Source organism: Anthonomus grandis, chromosome 11 (assembly GCF_022605725.1).
Source record: "Anthonomus grandis grandis chromosome 11, icAntGran1.3, whole genome shotgun sequence".
In the NCBI taxonomy this organism is placed as follows: domain Eukaryota; kingdom Metazoa; phylum Arthropoda; class Insecta; order Coleoptera; family Curculionidae; genus Anthonomus; species Anthonomus grandis.
In genome coordinates this window covers 14218618-14238867 of record NC_065556.1, presented here as the reverse complement: position 1 = coordinate 14238867, position 20250 = coordinate 14218618, and the positions used below count along the sequence as shown (strand labels likewise).

At 31.2% G+C, this 20250-nt stretch overlaps 1 protein-coding gene across 3 annotated transcripts in view; it reads right to left on the bottom strand.

Moving 5' to 3' along the window:
• LOC126742500 (NADPH--cytochrome P450 reductase) overlaps nt 1-20250 on the bottom strand; it is a 92167-nt gene that overhangs the window by 47905 nt on the left and 24012 nt on the right. The window contains exon 1 of one of the 3 annotated variants that reach the window (XM_050449147.1): nt 19359-19502. The exons of 1 other annotated variant lie outside the window; for it this stretch is intronic. Coding sequence is in view for 1 of the 2 variants with exons in the window: in XM_050449144.1 (XP_050305101.1) it covers nt 6586-6624 (39 nt within the window). In the remaining variant the exon portion in view is untranslated. Of the gene's footprint in view, nt 1-6585; nt 6753-19358; nt 19503-20250 lie in introns of those variants that run through there. One more of the 3 variants, XM_050449144.1, reaches the window with a different exon arrangement.

The window sequence follows — 20250 nt, the reverse complement described above, 5'->3', positions numbered from 1 at the left end:
TACCACTTCTTGCGCCGACATTCCTCTAATGTAGTTTGAAACCATCTCAATACGTTCCTCCGTAGTGTAAATCGACATTTTAAAGAGTTTTTGAACAATTTCAATGGAGCAATTTAAAAATTATTTGTCACTGTCAGATATTTGTCTACCTGCTTTGAAGTGTAAAGGTAATGAAGGTTACGAGGTGCAGAAAAAGCAAATTTTTTATCAGAAAAACGAATTTTAAATAGGTTTCTCGCAAATTTTTTTGCAAAATAATGGGATTTTTTAAAGTCTGTTAACTTAAACTTCACTCGTTCCAAGTTTCAATCCTATCGATTAAATAGAACAGGTTCTAACATGGGGTTGAAAATATTACACGTAAAACCATATGACCCGAGATAAAAAAAATGCACTGTATTGCGTTATATAGTGCTAGTATTATTACACCAAGAGAAGTTCGGAAATAGCATAACGACATCCACTTGGATCAATTTAGGAAAACATATGTATTCCGAAAGATACATTGGTGACAGTAAAAAAAGCGACTGAAAAAAGCATCCTCATCGTTCTACCACTACTAAGCAAGCACAACATTTTAAACGAACAAAAAATTACGGCATTGATGCTGTAAGATTACACCAAGGCTGCGCACTGCGTAACTCATAAAATTTTAATTAGTTGCACTTTAAAAGTTTTCACGAGCCTGTACTAAGAATTATTTATTTGAATTGATGATCCTCATATTATTTTAATTATTTAATAGTCCTAAGGGTCAATATAGAATTTTTCAAGGGAAAATTTTCATCTAATATTTCTAAGCTTTTTGACACTCTTGTCTCATAACAGCTATCTTGTGAGTTAAAACATTTCCTGCAGACTGATAGGGATGATTTTTATAAATAGTGCATTAAAAATAAAATTTACTTAACTACTGTAAAGAAAAGTAGGTAGCTAACTATTAAAGATTTGGGTGTACTATTTGATGTAGTTATTTTTTGTTCAACACATTAACTTTCTTCTTTAAACATTAACTTTTTTTGACCTTAAGTACAACTGCCAAGTTTGAGGCCTCCTGTTGACAGCTTGTCAAATAGATTAGCTATTTTTTAAATTAAGTAATCACAAAAATTAGCCGCTTAAATAAGGGTCAGAAGATGTTTAAAATAAGGTGGTAGTGGACTGTGAAAAAGAGAATCGCAAAATAAGTACGATTAAAAGGGGCAATTTTTTGCTGGAGTATTACTCCTCCTATACTCAGGTTCAGAAAAAAACAAAAAACTTTTTGTGATTTTTTAATAATACTAAATGTAATTAATAATGTTTTGTACAAAGAATAATTTATTTTACAAATTGTTGAAAAATGTTCGCCGTTTACTTCTATGCAGTGATTTAATCGAATTCCTCTCGAACTCTTTGAAATATTTTAGCTGATGGCAGTCAACTACGATTCGTTGTCTCAAATCCTCAAATGATTCTGGCTGTGTCTCATTTTAGGTGACCCCAAAGAAAGAAGTCCAATAGTGTTAAATCAGGTAATCGTGCCGGCCAGTCTATTGGGCCTCTCCTTTCAATCCATCGCCAGAAAAAGTAACATCTATAAAACCACTAAATCCGGGTTGTTTTCTAAAATCTCTCTGATCTGGGGATTGATGACATTTTCAAGTAAATTAAAATAAATTTCACCATTTAAATTGGCCTGTGTGAAAAAAATCCAACAATGTGATTTGTTTGTGATTTGTTGAACAAGTTTAGTTTTAAAGGACGCTGGGTATGTGTTACACGATTTAAATGACTGTTACAGTCGCTCCAATACATGCAGATGTGACGCTTTACTTCTCCATTTAAGCAAAACTTGCCTTCGCAAGCACTGGACAATGACAAGTCATGGTTGTTCAATTTTTCCGAAATATTTTCACAAAACTCTACTGTGCGATCAAAGTCATGTTCGTTCATTTCCCCGACCAACTGATTTATAGGGTAGACGCTTATGTTATGTTAAAATTCGATGAATGCCTGAAACTATAACTGTGTCTCTAAGAGTTAGTTGGGGCCATATCAACATGGCCAAGGACTGCAACTTCAACGATTTCGTCTCGTACAGGTCTTTCACGTTTTTTATTGCCAGCTGATTCGGTTTCTGTAAATTTTCTGCACAATTCTAACACACTTTTATGGGTCAAAGAATGTGCAGGATGAATTTCATTAAAACTTGAAAACCTACAGCGCAATTTTTGCTTCTAATGTAAAAAACAATAATTTTAATTCTTTCTTGTAACGTGAACGTCATTTTGGAAATTGTTAAGAATTTCAAATTAGGGATCAGTCAACACCCCTTTCCATTTAACATTTTGGAAGTGAATATCTGCCCCGCTTAAGGGGTAAAGTGACGATGCTGAAAAAACATGTGCCCACCTCAAAACAAAAATCGACGGTTGAAGCTTTTTTTGTGGCTTTTTTAAGACGAAGCAGTTATTTGGGGTGGATAGTTTTAGTTGGAGCACCCCGTATTTTAATTCTTTAAAATAAATATGATGAGCTTCATTATAAAATTAAAATTTCCGCTGGTGAAAATCTCAAAAAGCTCGTTTCTTGAATTGAAAATCTCAATAAAATCGCTAAGTGTTTATTGGTGATAAAATAACAGCATTTTCTAAAATTTGTACTAACATACAATGTGGGAAAACTTTTTCAATGTGAATTATTTCTCGTGACCTCAGTTTACAAGTTTGATTAATTTTTTTTTGGTGAATATAGGTCAAAAAAACTACTTCACACGTTCGATTTATAGATTTTGGTCGACGTTTCGGTCTTTATGAAATCATTTTCAGGACTCAAAAGATACACAAAAATGCAAATCAAATCATACATTCTGGCATAGCCGTAAAGGTTAAATTTTTGTATACAGTAAAAGTACTAATTAATGCTTAACTAAAATAAACTTTTGTTGTAAGTTGCAATAGATAATATGAGAAACTATCAAAATAAAAAGACTGCATATACAGGGTGTCTCACGACGAATAGACGCGATCGATATTTCGAAAACTAATTTTTCAAAAATTTTGAAAATTTGGCAACATGGCACAGTCGATGGGGGCTACACAACTAAAATATTTTGACAGTTGTGACGTTTCCGGTTATACCGGAAGTAGGTGTCAACTTCGTTATTTTAAATGGAACATCCTGTATATTTTTACTTTTTTGGCTTTTACGTGAAATTCTAAGTATATTTTGTGTATAATGTCCTATACCTAAGTGTAACCGTTTTTGACATATTTTTAATTTCATGTGAAAAACTATGTTTATAAGCCCTAACATAATTACCGATTACTCCCTTTTAGTAGCCTTTATTTATTGGTTAGTTTTGGTTTTATTTTAGAGGAAGGACCACTTTAAAAGACTATTTTAAAATTTGGCTAAAAAAAAGATACAGGGTGGTCAAAAACTAGCATTAAAAATTAAAATGAAAAAATCATTAAAAGTCAATTTTTTTAAATGGAAACCCCCTATTTTTATAATTTTTTCATAAAGATAATTAAAAATAAGGTTAACTTTGTATAAGGTTATCTAGTCCAAAAATTGATAGTTTCCGAAATATTGGCAGTTTAAATTTGGCCTAATATTAAAAGCCGTATAATAACACGGCTCAAGGATTGTTGATTAGTTGGGCATGACGGTTGTCATAGTAACCGCTAGAAGCGGCAGTAAGACAATGGATTATATGCATTAAATTTATAAGTTACTTGCTATTTAAGTTTTCTTCGTAAAAGTGTAATTTAATTAAAAAGTGTACATTTCTGTTATAATCCATTATCTTACTGCCGCTTCTAGCGGTTACTATGACAACCGTCATGCCCAACTAATCAACAATCCTTGAGCCGTGTTATTATACGGCTTTTAATATTAGGCCAAATTTAAACTGCCAATATTTCGGAAACTATCAATTTTTGGACTAGATAACCTTATACAAAGTTAACCTTATTTTTAATTATCTTTATGAAAAAAATATAAAAATAGGGGGTTTCCATTTAAAAAAATTGACTTTTAATGATTTTTTCATTTTAATTTTTAATGCTAGTTTTTGACCACCCTGTATCTTTTTTTTAGCCAAATTTTAAAATAGTCTTTTAAAGTGGTCCTTCCTCTAAAATAAAACCAAAACTAACCAATAAATAAAGGCTACTAAAAGGGAGTAATCGGTAATTATGTTAGGGCTTATAAACATAGTTTTTCACATGAAATTAAAAATATGTCAAAAACGGTTACACTTAGGTATAGGACATTATACACAAAATATACTTAGAATTTCACGTAAAAGCCAAAAAAGTAAAAATATACAGGGTGTTCCATTTAAAATAACGAAGTTGACACCTACTTCCGGTATAACCGGAAACGTCACAACTGTCAAAATATTTTAGTTGTGTAGCCCCCTTCGACAGTGCCATGTTGCCAAATTTTCAAAATTTTTGAAAAATTAGTTTCCGAAATATCGATCGCGTCTATTCGTCGTGAGACACCCTGTACATTTACATACAGGGTTACTCAAAAGTTTGTAAAACAATGTATGTTTTCAAGACTTGCTGTGTTAATTTTGAAAATATGAATTTTTAATTATTAAAGGTACGGTTAATGTTTAAAGTCATTTTTCTCGGAAACCGTTAATTTTACGATGATGCAACAGAAGCACCTTTTTAAAAGATATTTTGATGCTCTTTACTAATTTGACATCCAAATTTATAAAAAGATTAAAACAAAAAAGTTCTAAGTCATTTTCCTGAGGTCAAGGACAGCTTAAGCCTTTTGTCATTGACGACTAGCATCAAATTAATAGGGTGAATACCAAGAAACACTAGTAACATACATGCAAAATTTGGCGTAAATCAGTACACTAGAAGAAAGTTATTAAAAAAAAAAAAAATTTTTAACATCCTGTATCTTTCTTAATTTTGAGTTTTTGAAAAAGTTGTATAAAAGTTTGTTGCATTAATTTGTCATGTAGAATCGCCCACCGAAATCCTGATTCGTAATTTCAGGACACCATGTATAGACGAAGTTACGACCACTATGATTTAATGATTTGAAACAGTTAATTTTTGAATGAATTCGAATATGGGGATCTAAGAAGTTCCAAAAAGTTATCAATAGGGTCTAAGTCTGACGATAAGGTTGCCCTTTCAAGTATAATTACATGTGCAAACAAATATTTTATCTGGATGCAGGTTTCCGTTCATTGTCCTATTAAAATATGCATCGCAACGAATGCCTTAAATTTGAATGAATCCCACATGTTAGGACTGAATGGTAAAGTTTCCTCAGGTTGTTATGCGGTAAAACCAATAGTAAGAGAACTGATGGAGGTTGAAATGTATATAATTATTTACTTATAAAAGAGAACAATTAGAGACAAAGTTTGACTAAAAATAAAGCTTTTTGTAGGTTTAAAATGCATATAAAATACTAATTGCATTGGTTCTTTATTTTATGAGCCGTCGCCGTTATTCATAAAAATCGGCATCATTTTACGTATGAAAATACATACTATAAAACCCAATAATCTCTTTAAAAATTGATATATATTCGTAATACGTACAAAACATGACCTTTACATGTTATATAAAGGTTTAAAAATATAGAGTAATAACACATTTATAAAAATGTAAATTAAAATAAAAAATCTTGATGCTAACAAATATATAATAAACTTACATTTATTTTATTTCCAACTTAAATAGAATATAGTAAGTATTGCTGTTAGTATACTCCTTTGCTAAATCAAATGCTTCCCTTACTACGTAAGGGATCCTAAAAAATTCTGGCTAAAAATTCTTTTTTGGTAAGCGTACCAGTTGAAGTCGAAAATGTATTTTTTAGGTATTAAAAACTATAACCATAACTTTTGAGATATTAGGGCTCTTACAGTTATAAATCACGCAAAAAAGATTTTAATTGAAAAATCCTACTATACCATTAATGAATTCGATATAATTGTATTGAATAAAAAGGGGGATAAAATATTCTGAATTCAGGCCTAGATTCATAATTATTTTAGCGTGTAAAAAATAAATTCATTCAAAGATTTTAATGGAAAAAAAAAGTAAATTAAGCATAAATCAAATTTACTTTCTAAGCCAACCAACAAAAAAAAATTATATAACATGCGCGGATTTGAACGAAATTAAATACCATAACTTCACCGTCAAAGAGACCAGCAAACACAGTTTCAGGGCAATGCTTTTTAAATTAATTTTTTTCTTTAAAATTAAAGTAAAGTAATAAATAAAATTTAATGCCAGATTTACTTTAACCATAAGTACGTGAGTAAAAAAATAATTTTATGTAAATTTCTTTCTTTTTTATGATGTCTGTGTCGTAATTTGTAATTAAGAACGAAAGAAATAATGATAAGAACATCGGATAAAAATAACGAGTATGTATCGGCATGATAAATTCATATTTAACACAATATTGGTACTGGAGAATAAAGACTGCATACTTTAGAAACCAAAATATAAATAGTTTCCATGGATCAATCGATTTCCAACCATAATTTCCTTACACAAAAAAACATAAATTTCCGTAAATTTTTTCGCGAACGACAAAACTCACCATTAAAAATCCAGTAATCCAACTAAATACACCAACCATAATAAAACACAGAATTAAACAGCAATAAACCAAAAAAAAACTACCAAGATCCCTAAGGGGTGTCGCACCAATAGCACCGGCCAAATCGTCGTGTGCGTCCTCTCGCGGCGCGAAATAAAAAGTGAGTGGAGTCAAATCAACTGGTAACAAATAAGTACATGGATCAATGTTTCGCGTCCACGTCATCAACCTTTACAACAATAATTACAAAATAATTAATGCACCCGTATATCTAGATTTTACGTAATGCGATTTTTTTTTGGAAATTAAACGAATAAATCGAACATGTTGGTACTAAAGGTTCCTGAGAATTTAAGATCATGAGTCTTATTAATACATTTTCTTGCAAATATCATATAGTTGCCTCTCAACTAATTATCATAAATAATTATTTAGTCTATAGTATATACTTATTTATTCAACGAACCTCATTATCTACGTTTCCATGATAAGCAATAATACATATACAGGGTGTTCATTTGAAAACTTCCCACCACGGATTTATCGAAAACCACTGTTTAAAAAAAACGCTGAAATACGTCAAAAGGTTTGTCAAGGAGGACAACTTTCTAACCTAAAATTACTTCACCCCCTTTCACCCTCTGCCTCCCAGGGTCATCCCCTTAAAAATTTTAAATGGCAAGGGGTATCGAGTAATAGCTTGTTTAAAAGGTCTTTCGAGGTCTTTTATTTTGACGTTTCATTTTTTAAATAGGTCGATTCGTTTTCGAGAAAATTAGAAAAATCTTTGTTTATCTTAATTTGTTCAGATAGAACACAAAAACATGAAAATATCAGTTTTTTTTTAATAAGTGTTCAAAATGTTGTCCGTTTTTGGCCAAACAATTATATAGGCGATGTTCAAATTCCTGACGGACATTTTCAAAAACATGTTGTAGGATACCATGGCAGCTGTGCGTACTAACGCAGTTTAAAAAAAAATAAAAACCTTTATTAATAGCACTAGGCTAGCATCAATTTGATACACTGGGTTAACTATATAACAATTAAAGTTTTAATATATTGCTTACATTCCCTTTTAAAGCTATTTATATTATTACAGCTCTTTACATAATCTGGCAACTCATTGTACATATTGTTTTAAACCTTTAAAATATAAACTATTTTGACCTGCACCAGTATTTACCCTGTCTATGTAAAAATTATCTTTTAATCTTGTATTGTGTTTATGAATGTCACTAACAAACTTACACTTTTCTACTAAATGACTTAAAACTAAGTGGTGTAACATTTTATAAATAAATATAATTTTTTAAGTGACGGTCTATCTCAACACATTGACACAGTTCAACATTTCTGTCCTTCTTGTATAACGACTGCAACCAAAAATAATTCTTAACGCTCCATTTTGTTTTTTTTTTTGTAGCAAATCGATTTTGGAGTTATTCATTAAAAATAAAAGAGTTAAACAAAATCAAAGATGAGGAGCAATGATTGTCTTGAATACAGTTAATTTGATCCACACACTTAAATTTTTTGACAGACGACCTAAAAGATTGATTTGTTTTGCTATTTTGTTTGTTATGTAGTTAAAATGGTCTGAGAAAGTTAGAGTTTCATCAATTGTTTAACCTAAGTATTTAAACTTTTTGACATATTCTATAACTTGATCGCTAATTAACACACCATGTACTATGTTTATATTAGTATATTTATTTTTTATAATCATGGATTTTGTCTTTTGAATGTTAAGCTGTAGACCATTGGTGTTTAACCACTGATATATGTTTTTAAGTTCCATATTTAAAGTTTCTATTATTTCTGCGGCACTGTCCCCAATACAATAAATAATTGTGTCATCTGCAAAAAGTTGAATTTTACACCTACGAACTACCTTTACAATTATGTACAATATAAACAAAGTGAGGCCCAAGACTGTCCTCTGTGGTATACCATAAATTCAAATCACATCATCATTTCAAAAAAAAAAGTTTACCTAAAAGGGAATTATTTGATGACTCTTAATACAATATAAGAAAAAAACGGAAAAACGCTTTATAATACCAAGCACTAATTTGTGAATAAAGCATTAAATTGTTTATCTATTAAGGGCTTAAGATTTAAACACCAAACCTAACTAAACAAGGACAATAATATTTTGATTAAAAAAATACGGCTAATGATATTTATACAGTGCATTTTTTTTGTCTCGGGTCATAGGGTTTTACGTGTAATATTTTCAACCCCATGTCAGAACCTGTTCTATTTAATCGATAGGATTGAAACTTGGAACAAGTGAAGTTTAAGTTAACAGACTTTAAAAAATTCCATTATTTTGCAAAAAAATTTGCGAGAAACCTATTTAAAATACGTTTTTCTGATGAAAAAGTTTGCTTTTTCTGCACTTCGTAATCTTCATTACATTTACACTTCAAAGCAGGTAGACAAATATCTGACAGTGACACAAAATAATTTCCTCAAAATCTCAAAAATATATTTTCAAAAATCAACAATAAACAAATAAAACCTTTCAAATAAATTGTTCAAAGTGACCCCCAAATTGAGCCAAACAAAAGCCCAGACAGTTGTAGAAATGTCTTTTAACATTTAGGAGCTGCCGGGGAGTAATGGTACGCGAAGCCTCGATAATTCTATTACGAAGTTCTTCGATATTGTTGGGTCTGCCTCTACAATATCAAAGACTTTCGATGATAGATAGCCCCAATAAAAGTTATCTAAAGGCGAAAGATCGGGGCTTCGCGCCAACCATTTAGATGGTCCAAAACGTCCAATCCAGCGTCCTGGGAACGTGGCATTCAAAAACTCGGTAACAGTCGCTGCACTATGAGCGGGGGCTCCATCATGTTGAAAAATTATCCTGCCATTTTGAACAGCGATTCCTAATGCGGGAATGACTTGCACCTGAAGTAATTTTAAATATTTTGCAGTATTCAGGCTACCCTCTATGAAAAATGGTCCAATTATTCGATCTCCAAGAATTCCTGCCCACACGTTAAGTTTCTGTCTTGTTTGGGTATGCGTTTCCTGGATGACGTGAGGATTTTCTCGCGCTCATATTCGAGTATTTTGTTTGTTGACTGTACCATTTGTACAGAAAGTACTTTCGTCTGAAAATAGTATTTTGTTGGAATTGTGGGGTCGTTGTTAATTCGTTCCATCCACTATTCACAAAACTGCACTCTAAGAAAATAATCATTAGGCAAGAGTTCTTGAACATTTCTAACTTTAAAAGATTTGTATTTTTCTTTTCTGATTGCCTTATAGCAACTACTCCTACTTTTTCCAGTAACTTCAGCAAACTGAGTAAGACTATTTGTTGGATTTTCTTCAACGGCCAAGCATACCTCCATTTTAAATTCTTCGTCTACTACAGTTTCGGTTCTTTTTCGTTTTAAGTGAGAACTGGCGATGATGCATCCAATCGTAATAAATTTTTCATGAAACCGTTGTACAGTTGATCTAGACGGGACGGGACGGTTAGGATAAGACACGGCAAAATTATCTACCACTTCTTGCGCCGACATTCCTCTAATGTAGTTTGAAACCATCTCAATACGTTCCTCCGTAGTGTAAATCGACATTTTAAAAAGTTTTTGAACAATTTCAATGGAGCAATTTAAAAATTATTTTGTGTCACTGTCAGATATTTGTCTACCTGCTTTGAAGTGTAAAGGTAATGAAGGTTACGAGGTGCAAAAAAAGCAAACTTTTTCATCATAAAAACGTATTTTAAATAGATTTCTCGCAAATTTTTTGCAAAATAATGGGGATTTTTTAAAGTCTGTTAACTTAAACTTCACTTGTTCCAAGTTTCAATCCTATTGATTAAATAGAACAGGTTCTAACATGGGGTTGAAAATATTACACGTAAAACCCTATGACCCGAGATAAAAAAAATGCACTGTATAGAAATTACACATTTGTTCTATAAAATTAAGTTTTTTCAAATATATTCCTAGACAAAATGATCGCAGCACTGATTATTTTGTCAAGAAAATTGAAATAAAAATAAATATCAACTAAAACAGTTATATATCTTATCTCATACAAAAAGCGGAACTGGACAAAAACTATGTTTATGCTCTATCATGGAACATGCTGCTCGTGAGGAGTGCGAAAACATTCCGCAGGAAAGTTTTCAAAATGTGATACGAGGAATGCCGCGAAGACTTCAAGCGGTCATTGCAACTAGAGGTAGCAATACACGATATTAAAAAAAAATTCATGATGGGTCTATTGTTTTATTATTATATCAAAATTAAAGTTAGTGAAAATCGATGTTTTTCCTTGTATTGAATTTAGTTACTTAAATCTCGTTTTTTTAAATATAATATATTTTTTTTTGTTAATAAATAATGCATACTTAACAATGCTTATTATTATTATTTTTTATCTTTATTAAAAAAAAATCTCTAAAATATTTAGATATTTTTATTATTGGATGCAGATTACTACCATAGTGAGCTATATAGGAACGTTTTAAACTAATTATATTTAAATCATTTATAGTTGATATAAGAACCAAATTTTAATAAAAATGTCGAATACACGCTTTGGCTGACCAGATGTTAAGCAATAATCTGTTAAGCAAAACTTTAAACTTCCTTTACTTATAACTTTTACATATTAAGCCTGCTTGGAATTATTACATCGATTAAAATGGATATTGACAAATTACGAAGGAAAATTGAACGTTGCTCTATAGAGAGATCCGTGCGTCCACGAGACAAAGAACTCATAGACCTCGCAGCAATAAATAACTAATTTGAGGAACTTTTTACAGAGAGTCATTGTGGTGTGTTTTTTCGAGAATTGTACCAAAAGCCAAACACCAAATGGCCTGCATCGTGCATATCATATCTAAGTCTTAAAAAAGCAGAAATACAATTTACACAAACAGAACATATAAATTATGTTTGGCAGCAGAAAGAGTGATCCCCTACGATCCTTTGGACTTTATCTTTAAAATTGTTTAGTTCATGCACTATATTTACATCAAAGTTAAAGCAAGTCTAAAATTAAGCATGGTATTTCGCAAAAAAGTTTTTATATGCTTAAGCTTCAAAAAGCTACGTTTGTCCTCTGGTTGGAGTTGTCTCAATTGATAAACGATTCGTTTAGATTATTTTCTCTAAATTAGATTCTTTGTTTCAGCAATCTCTTTTGAAGCTTCTCTTGAACAGGTCAGCTTTACTTCAGTTCTCAATCCTTATTTGGTTAACATCGGATAAATTAAAAAGAAGAAGAAGAGAAAAAAATAGGATTTGGTGGTTTTGTAACTTCTGCTATGAAGTTATGACGTTATGAAGGAATTAAATTTAACAATAAAAAATAAACAATAGTGTGCCAAAAATAGCACAGAAAAATTGAAAAATTAACTTAAAGAGAAAAAGTTCTGAAGCTTTTGACCTTCAATTGTGAAGCCTTTGAAATTTTGTTTAATTACTTTTGAATTTTAGGGAGTTATATCAGAAGCAAAAGGATGAGTAAAACCAAGTCTAAGATAATAAAATCTGGCTTGATCTGCAAAACAACATTAGAAGAATAAGGACTAGCCATACTAATGTAAAAAGTGCAGATTATGACGTGCTAAATACACGGTTTAAAACTCTACAACAAACTTTTAAAAACTAAAATACAAGTCATAGTAAAATTGTGTGATCACTATAAATAACCTTTATTATAATAAGTGTAGGTGTAATTTTACTTAATTTATAGAACTTTTAATATTTTGCCGTCAATTTCAATAATTTAAATTAACCGTGACCACGCTGTTACAAATAGCGCCCTCAACGTGTTCAGTGAAAGACGAACGCGGGGAACCACTCGTGAATTATATAAAAATGATGATGGTATGTCTAAGACGTAAAAGGGTGTAAGTGTAAAAGACGAGTGAGTTATTAAGACGATATTTGGACAAGACGACGATATTTGTGTAACAGAAGAATATATTATTTGTAAAATCTATTTTATTATACATGTGTGTGCTTTTTAAAACCAAACTTTTTTAATCTATATTTATTCATTCAATCTATTTTTTTTAATCTATGTCAATATATTCTATAATCAATAAATAACTTTATATATTTAATAAACTGTATATTGCTAAAGCTCTCTAATAATTGGTCCGGAGGATACACAAAAAATATTGAGTCAGTCAGAAAGTAACGTTTGAAAGAAGTGTGTGGAAAGGTGTTACGGGCATGAATTTAATGTTGAATTCAATACGAGGGCGGGTCAATAAGTCCGTGACTTTTTGAATTTCCCGCCCTTTAATGGAAATGGCAAGCTCTGCTCCTCTCAACAGAGAACTGTCAGTTGACGCCTGTCAAAATTTGAAAAAGCTGCGTCATTTAGTTTGTGTTTGACAGCTATTAATAGGAGACTACTACTCGGTTTGAGAAGAAAATGGAAAAAAAAGTGAATTTCGTGTGCTCATTAAGCATTATTTTTTACGGAAAAAAACCATCACTCAAACCAAGGCTAAGCTTGATAAATATAATGGGAACTCTGCACCATCCATTTCCATGGTAAAGACGTGGTTTACTGAATTTCAATGTGGCCGTACAAGCACGGAAGATGCCGAACGTTCTGGACGCCCGGTCGAGGTCTCATCCAAAACAATCGAAAAAATTCACGATATGGTTTTAGCCCATCGGAGATTGAAAGTGAGAGAGATTGTGGAAGCCATAGGCATCTCACATGGTTCAGTAGTTTCAATTTTGAATGGTCATTTGGGTATGAGAAAGCTTTCCGCAAGATAAGTGCCGCGGAAAAAGGCAAAGGTGGGTTTGTCAGCCAATAAAGTCATGGCGACCGTTTTTGGGATGCACGCGGTATAATCCACATTGACTATCTTCAAAAGGGGAAAACAATCAATGGAGAATATTATACCAACTTATTGGATAGATTCAATGAGGAACTGAAAGAAAAAAGACCACATTTGGCTCAAAAAAAAGTTCTTTTCCACCAGGACAATGCAAGGGTCCACACATGTGCAGTTTCCATGGCAAAAATCCATGAATTAGGTTACGAATTACTTCCTTATCCGCCCTATTCTCCAGATTTAGCCCCCAGTGACTATTTCCTATTCCCAAACTTAAAGAAATGGCTCGGCGGAAAGAGATTTGACTCCAACGACGAAATCATCTCTCAAACAAATGCCTATTTTGATGACCTCGACAAATCATATTTTTCCGAAGGGATAAAAAAATTGGAGAAACGTTGGACTAAGTGTATAGGACTCAAAGGAGACTATGTTGAAAAATAAAATAACTTTTTATATAAAAACCTGTCTTTTATCCAAAAAGTCACGGACTTATTGACCCGCCCTCGTAGTTGTGAATATAAGAGGAATAGTTGATCTTTAGAAGTATGGCCATTATGAGTAAGTGTGTAGAGATCTGCTTTATTTGCGCACTTTTGGTGCCCGCACAATGAGGTGTGAAAGCATCTGTTCAATAATTAGAAACGAATGCGCAATTCCTCGAATGCTGGCTGGCAAGGCTGGTTTAGCGACAGTGGAGCGCCTGAAAAATCCGTTACTATTTTAGGTGACAGTAGCTCAAGAAAGTCGTCAAACAAAGAGAAATCCTATTGCCGCATATCTAAATATTGGAATGTAACATTGTGTGAATTGATGTTAACTGAGGTACTGCAAGCGGACCGAGATTCCCCGGTGAGTACATTTCAATATTCCAAAAATGAGTTTTTGTCTGACTATAAGATGGGGATCACTGTTGAGTGAATTTGCAATTGCAGATACCCATTGGTTTAGAGCAAATTTGATAGGTAATAAACTACATTTTAAATCTGATAGTTTAATTGTGAGCTGTTTTCTAGTCTCCGACTTTCATGACATGAGTAACAAGAGGCGTTGCTTTATTTGAGTTGTAGTTGTATCACAAACTTTATTGGATGTTACACTTAGAAAATAAGCATCAATTCTCTTTCAGATGCTGAAAATCCCAATTCGGCAATATTTGGAATATAATCAGTATGCTGTTTTTATTTAAGGATTGAAGTTGATTGTTCAGTAAATCAACTTGTCATCAAAGTGTTCATTTTCGTTCAGAAATAGAATCGGATCCAAAAAAAAAACAATTGTGTAAAAAGTCTTGGATAAGTCAAAGAACAGGCTAGCGACCATTTTAATGCAAATCATAAAAGATCTTAAAAACTAATACCTGCATTGGCAAGTTAGAAATAAAGCCAGATCTCTGCAAGTAGATTATGAGCAAAAAAAAGGATTCTTGGAAATTTCGGAAATTAAAGAGGTCTGTAATTCGTAACATCCTGCATCACATTTCTTATGAACATGATGCTTCTTGGACCAATTTAAATACTCCTCCTATCTGGGTCTTTCAAAATATCAGTAATTATTTGTTCAGTAGTTATCAAATAGAATAATATGGCGCACCTTGATGGCATGAGACCTGATTGTGAGTGATTACTGAGAGTTGTTAATATGCTTAATTACGACGTCCATCCTTTGACTTGTTGTTTGATTGGCATGGAATTATAAAATAGTAAATGCGTTTACTGGAAAAATCAATAAGTATCGCAATTTAATTAACACTATAATTATGTTCCTTAATAAAATTATTTATAGAATGTTGCTCGTCTATTAATTATTCAATGATATTTCAAAAAAAAAACTATAACAACTTCTATTATACGTTTTAGGAAAGGCAACGGAATAACCTTTCCGATGAATATGTATGCGATTATATGCTTGTTATCGTAGTAACAAAGTGTCACTATAATCACACGATCATTATGAGTTTTACGTACACTTTTTGGTTTTTACGTTACTTCAAAGTAATAATGTTTTATCAATGATAAACAAGTACGTAACATAGTAATTTCTTTATCTGTGCGGTAATTCAATGCTACATATGAATATTTAACACAATACAAATGGAAAGTCATCTAATTAAAAAGTTGTAAGAAAATATCTATTCAAATGTCATTAAGGCAAAAAGACAATCTAAGAGGGATGAAAGAGTGAAAGAAGTGACAACAGCAGAAATTAAAAAATATATATATGTTACTATGCTAACGATGTAGATATCAGATCAGAGAGATAATCTAACAACAATTATTAAACACTGCAGAGGAATTTAATATACTTATCAAAAAACCTAAATGAAAATTATATGTAAAAAATCAAAGCATTGAGCAAGTTATTACTTCTAAATCATCACCACCAGCACAAACCTCCAGGACGAAGTCAAAGCGCAAGTCAAGCAACTAACTGCAATGATATGTGGATGCTTGCGCCACATTAAATGAAGAAATAAAAAATGTAAATGTAAATTTGAAAAAATGGTTGCTGTTGTTTTACTCGTAGGTATCAACGGTATTCAACTAAAAAAAAATAGTCTTTATTCAAAGACTATCATCAGGACCAACGATGATGAAAATATGAAAGCTTGCTAGCGAGACCACAGCAAGAACGAATGCTACTAAAAGGTTCCTAGAATAACAGAAATTATATTACGGAATATTAAGGGCTACGTTTTTGGGAAAATATATCAAGATATAAATTATTGTACGATGGACCAAAAAAAGAAAGGTTTCTTTTATTTCCAACTGTAATTTGCAAATGCCTTGTAATTTGAATATATAAATCACAACAAAAAAAATTTTCTTGAAATTGAAAAATAACTAGATAGTCCATGATTCAAATTCTAATAAGTTGCAGAAACAAATACTAGGTGATTCAAATTTCTGGAATAAAAATACGACCAAAAATTCCCATTGGTCGCGTTCTTATGGATCCCCAAACGCTTCCTAAAAGAGTTATTCCCCTTTTAATAAGACACGTGAAAGAGGATTTTTTCCGGAACTTTAAAACCGTTAACAATCAAATTTTGAAAATTGTACTGTAAAACATTAGATGGTAGTTAAAATACTAAATAAAAAAAAATAAAAATTTTAGTCGGTGGTGTCACATACGGGGGTGGGTAAGGGTTAAAACATCCCTATTTCTTTTACGCTCTGGGTTATTGCGATTTTATTTGAAAATTATTAATCTTTAGAGTTTTTTACGTAAAAAAGTTGCTCTTAGTTCATTTCAATAAAGCGTTCCATTTACGAGAAAATTGAACTTTGAAAATAAGTTTAATTTGCGTATGTTTACTGATGAAAATTAGGTATTCTGTATTTGCATAGAAAAAAAACATGTTTATTTAAAAATTTACCATTAGCATCACGACAAGCTGCTAATTTTTTATTAGATTATGATATGCATTCTTGGATTGTTTTTAACTGTTTGAAATCCTTCCTCTATTGTTTGTCAAAGAACATCAATATTGGATATTGGGCGAGAATAAACGGGCTGTTTTATGTGTCCCCATAAGTAAAAATCAAGGGGGTTTAGATTCGGAGACCGTGGTGGCCATGACAATGGACCACAACGATGTGGGCAAGCATTATTTAAATGGTTGGAACCCCGTAGAAACTCCCTCTTATTTACCAGTATTGAGTCTCTACTATTAGATCTTCTTCAGCCTCAAGCTGTTCCTATAGTGCCTATTCCATTTGACAACTGTAAAACCTTTAAATAAGTTTTACCATTGTGCACATTCTGTTTTCAAGCGACAATCATATCTTTCTATGTATCTTGTTCACTCTTTAATTTCTTATTATCCATGGCAACCTCTTCAACTGTAGATATTAAGTCGTCGATGAGTCCTCCATATCTGTTAATTTATAGAATTAATAGTTAATTTAAAGATTTTTCCTTTCCTATAATGCGATGACCTACTTACTAATTCAGAGCTGGAAAGAGAACCTTATCCTGAATTGAAAAAAAAACAGATTTACGCAGGAATTGTACAACCATTTAAGGCCATTTTCTCCTTTTATATAGCTCTTCTTTGACTAAATTGTTGCATTTCAAATAAAGCCAATTGCTTCAATCATAATACTGAACTTTCTACCTTACTTTTCCAATGTCAATCACGCTTAAGACATTGTAAGGACGTTTTCATTATACATACAGTGTGTCCCAGGATGAGCGAATTTATACGTAAAAATGACAAAAAATTTTGGGGTTGAAATATGACTGTTTGGCATCCAGCCCTGCTTGATTAAAAAATAAAATTTAGCATATTTTTATTTTTTTTTAAATCAAGCATGCTTTGATACGAGCATTTTTAAAATTTTATGAGTAGATAAAGTAGTATTTCTAGGCAAGATATAATAAAGTTTTTAAAAAAAAGTTGTTTAGAATGCAAAATTATTCCCGAATACCGAATTTCATAACCATAGGCCTACTTTGATTTTTACGTTCAAATTATTTATTAATTATTTAGTTATTTATTCTCCCTTTTTTAACAGTTTAAACAAAAACCAAATAAACATTAATAGTTAAAATGGTGAAAATTATTGCCATTATTGGTCTAATTCTGTTTACGATCGGTACGAATTTGCCTGTGGAATGCATTCCCCTTATTATATTGGGTTCTTTTTTGCTGCATTTACGAGTTTTTGTCGAACTTTTTAAAATATAAACATTCTCAGTTAAATGAGGCAGCTGAATGACCACTACACTTTTCATAAAAAAATAATATTCTCGGACGAATCTACTTTCACGGCAAATGGTGTAATTTCATCCCGAAATTGTCGATTTTGGTTCAATGAAACGCCAAAATTTGTAATCCATGGCAAGAGGCAATATTTTCAACGTTAGGTGCGCCATATCTTACCATTTAGGTATTATTGGACCATACTTTATTGAAGGATCTCTTAATCAAGAAACGTATCTTCAAATTTTGGAATTATTTTTTGAAGAATTTTTAGAACCTTTACCAGTTGATCAAAGAATAAATCTTTATTTTCAGCGCACTCCACTATTTGAGTAGCAGAATGATTGAATAGAACTTTTCCGAATCAATGAATTGGAAGACTCAACCCAATTGAGTGGCCGCCAAGGACACCTGATTTAACCATTTCTGATTCCTATTATGGGGTCGGTTCAAGCAAATTGTTTATTCCGAGCCATTACCAAATGACACGGAATTAAAACAAAGAAAATATTTAAAACAAAAAATTACTAAAACAAAGAATTAGAGACGCTTGCAATTCAATTTCCATTGAAGAAATTAGAAATTATTTTAAAATGTTTAGGAAAGATATTGAAAAATGTTTCGACATTGAATAAATTTATAATATGTAAATAAAATAAAATTCTCTTGTTAAATTAGACGTACTATGTACATTTTATTACAAACATATTTTTGAGGATGGTTTGTAATTCTTAGATCAGTGATTTAACTATTAGATAAATTAATTAGTTAGTTTTTTTTTAATAATTAAATATGAATAAAAATATTAATTGGTACACAAAATGTAAAAATCAAAGTAGGCCTATGGTTATGATATAAAAATATGCTAAATTTTATTTTTTAATAAAGCAGGGCTGGATGCAAAACAGTCAAATTTCAACTACAAAATTTTTTGTCATCTTTACGTATAAATTCGCTCATTCTGGGACACACTGTATGTATATCAGTTTTAAAATGTACTCAATAGGCAATTATCAGATGAATGTTTAAAACATAATTATACAACATAAAAACCTTTGAACCCAAGACTCATAAAAAGCGACGTGGTAATGATATAAAACGCGTATTTTATAATTTGAATGTTAATCGACTTAGTGAACTAAATCAATATGCATCATGTGCATATGTATGTATTTTACGAATTTGTAAGATATTTAACGAATCTTTTAAAATACTTACAATAAACGAGTTCTTATCAATACAATTCTATCACAAACAATACAACTCAGAACGATGAGATCCTTATGGGATCTAAGTAAATAATGATTAATATTCGCATAAAATCACGTAATCGTAATTACAAGTGTTTATCACAAAATTATCAAGTAATAATGTGACGAGACTAAAAATTCGTCTGATATTCACCCATTTTTAATGCATATCTACATATTTTTTCCAAAATAGCGGCGTAATTTTAATATAAAATTTAAAAATGATTAAACGGTTCACACAATGTTAAAACCAAATGACGTCGAATAAATTTGATCATCACATTTAATGGGATTACAAAAATTATATCTGGTATATTTTCAACAATGTTATGTTATTTCCTTCAAATTCATGAAATTACAAATTGCAAGCCGTAATTATTTTACATACGTTACGTAGTAACCTTGAGCTTTGACTACCATCATATATTCAATTTCGATTTTCACTGTAATTTTTTTAATACAAAATAATGATGCAAGACAAAATTTCAGATTTTTTAATGATGTTTAATATAGAGAATGTATAAAGTAGGTTTTTTTTAGTAATGGTTTTTAAGAGATGCGATATGATCCAATACATTGTTTTGAATAATATCTCTTCTGACCGTACCGCATACATGTGAGCTATCTGCAAAAGAAGAATGGCATAAAGTTCTTCTTAATTACACACAACTTGCAAAAAAACCACCGAAGAAAAGAAAATGCTGAGTGGGCTATAGGTCAGCTCCAGAAATCTGCAGTTTTATTTTCCTAAGTTTCTTTTAATTAAAGCTATTTCTTTAAAATTATTCTAAGCATGTTATCAAGATGATTAATTTAATGATAATACATTACCTTATATTAACATAGTATTTATTACGTAC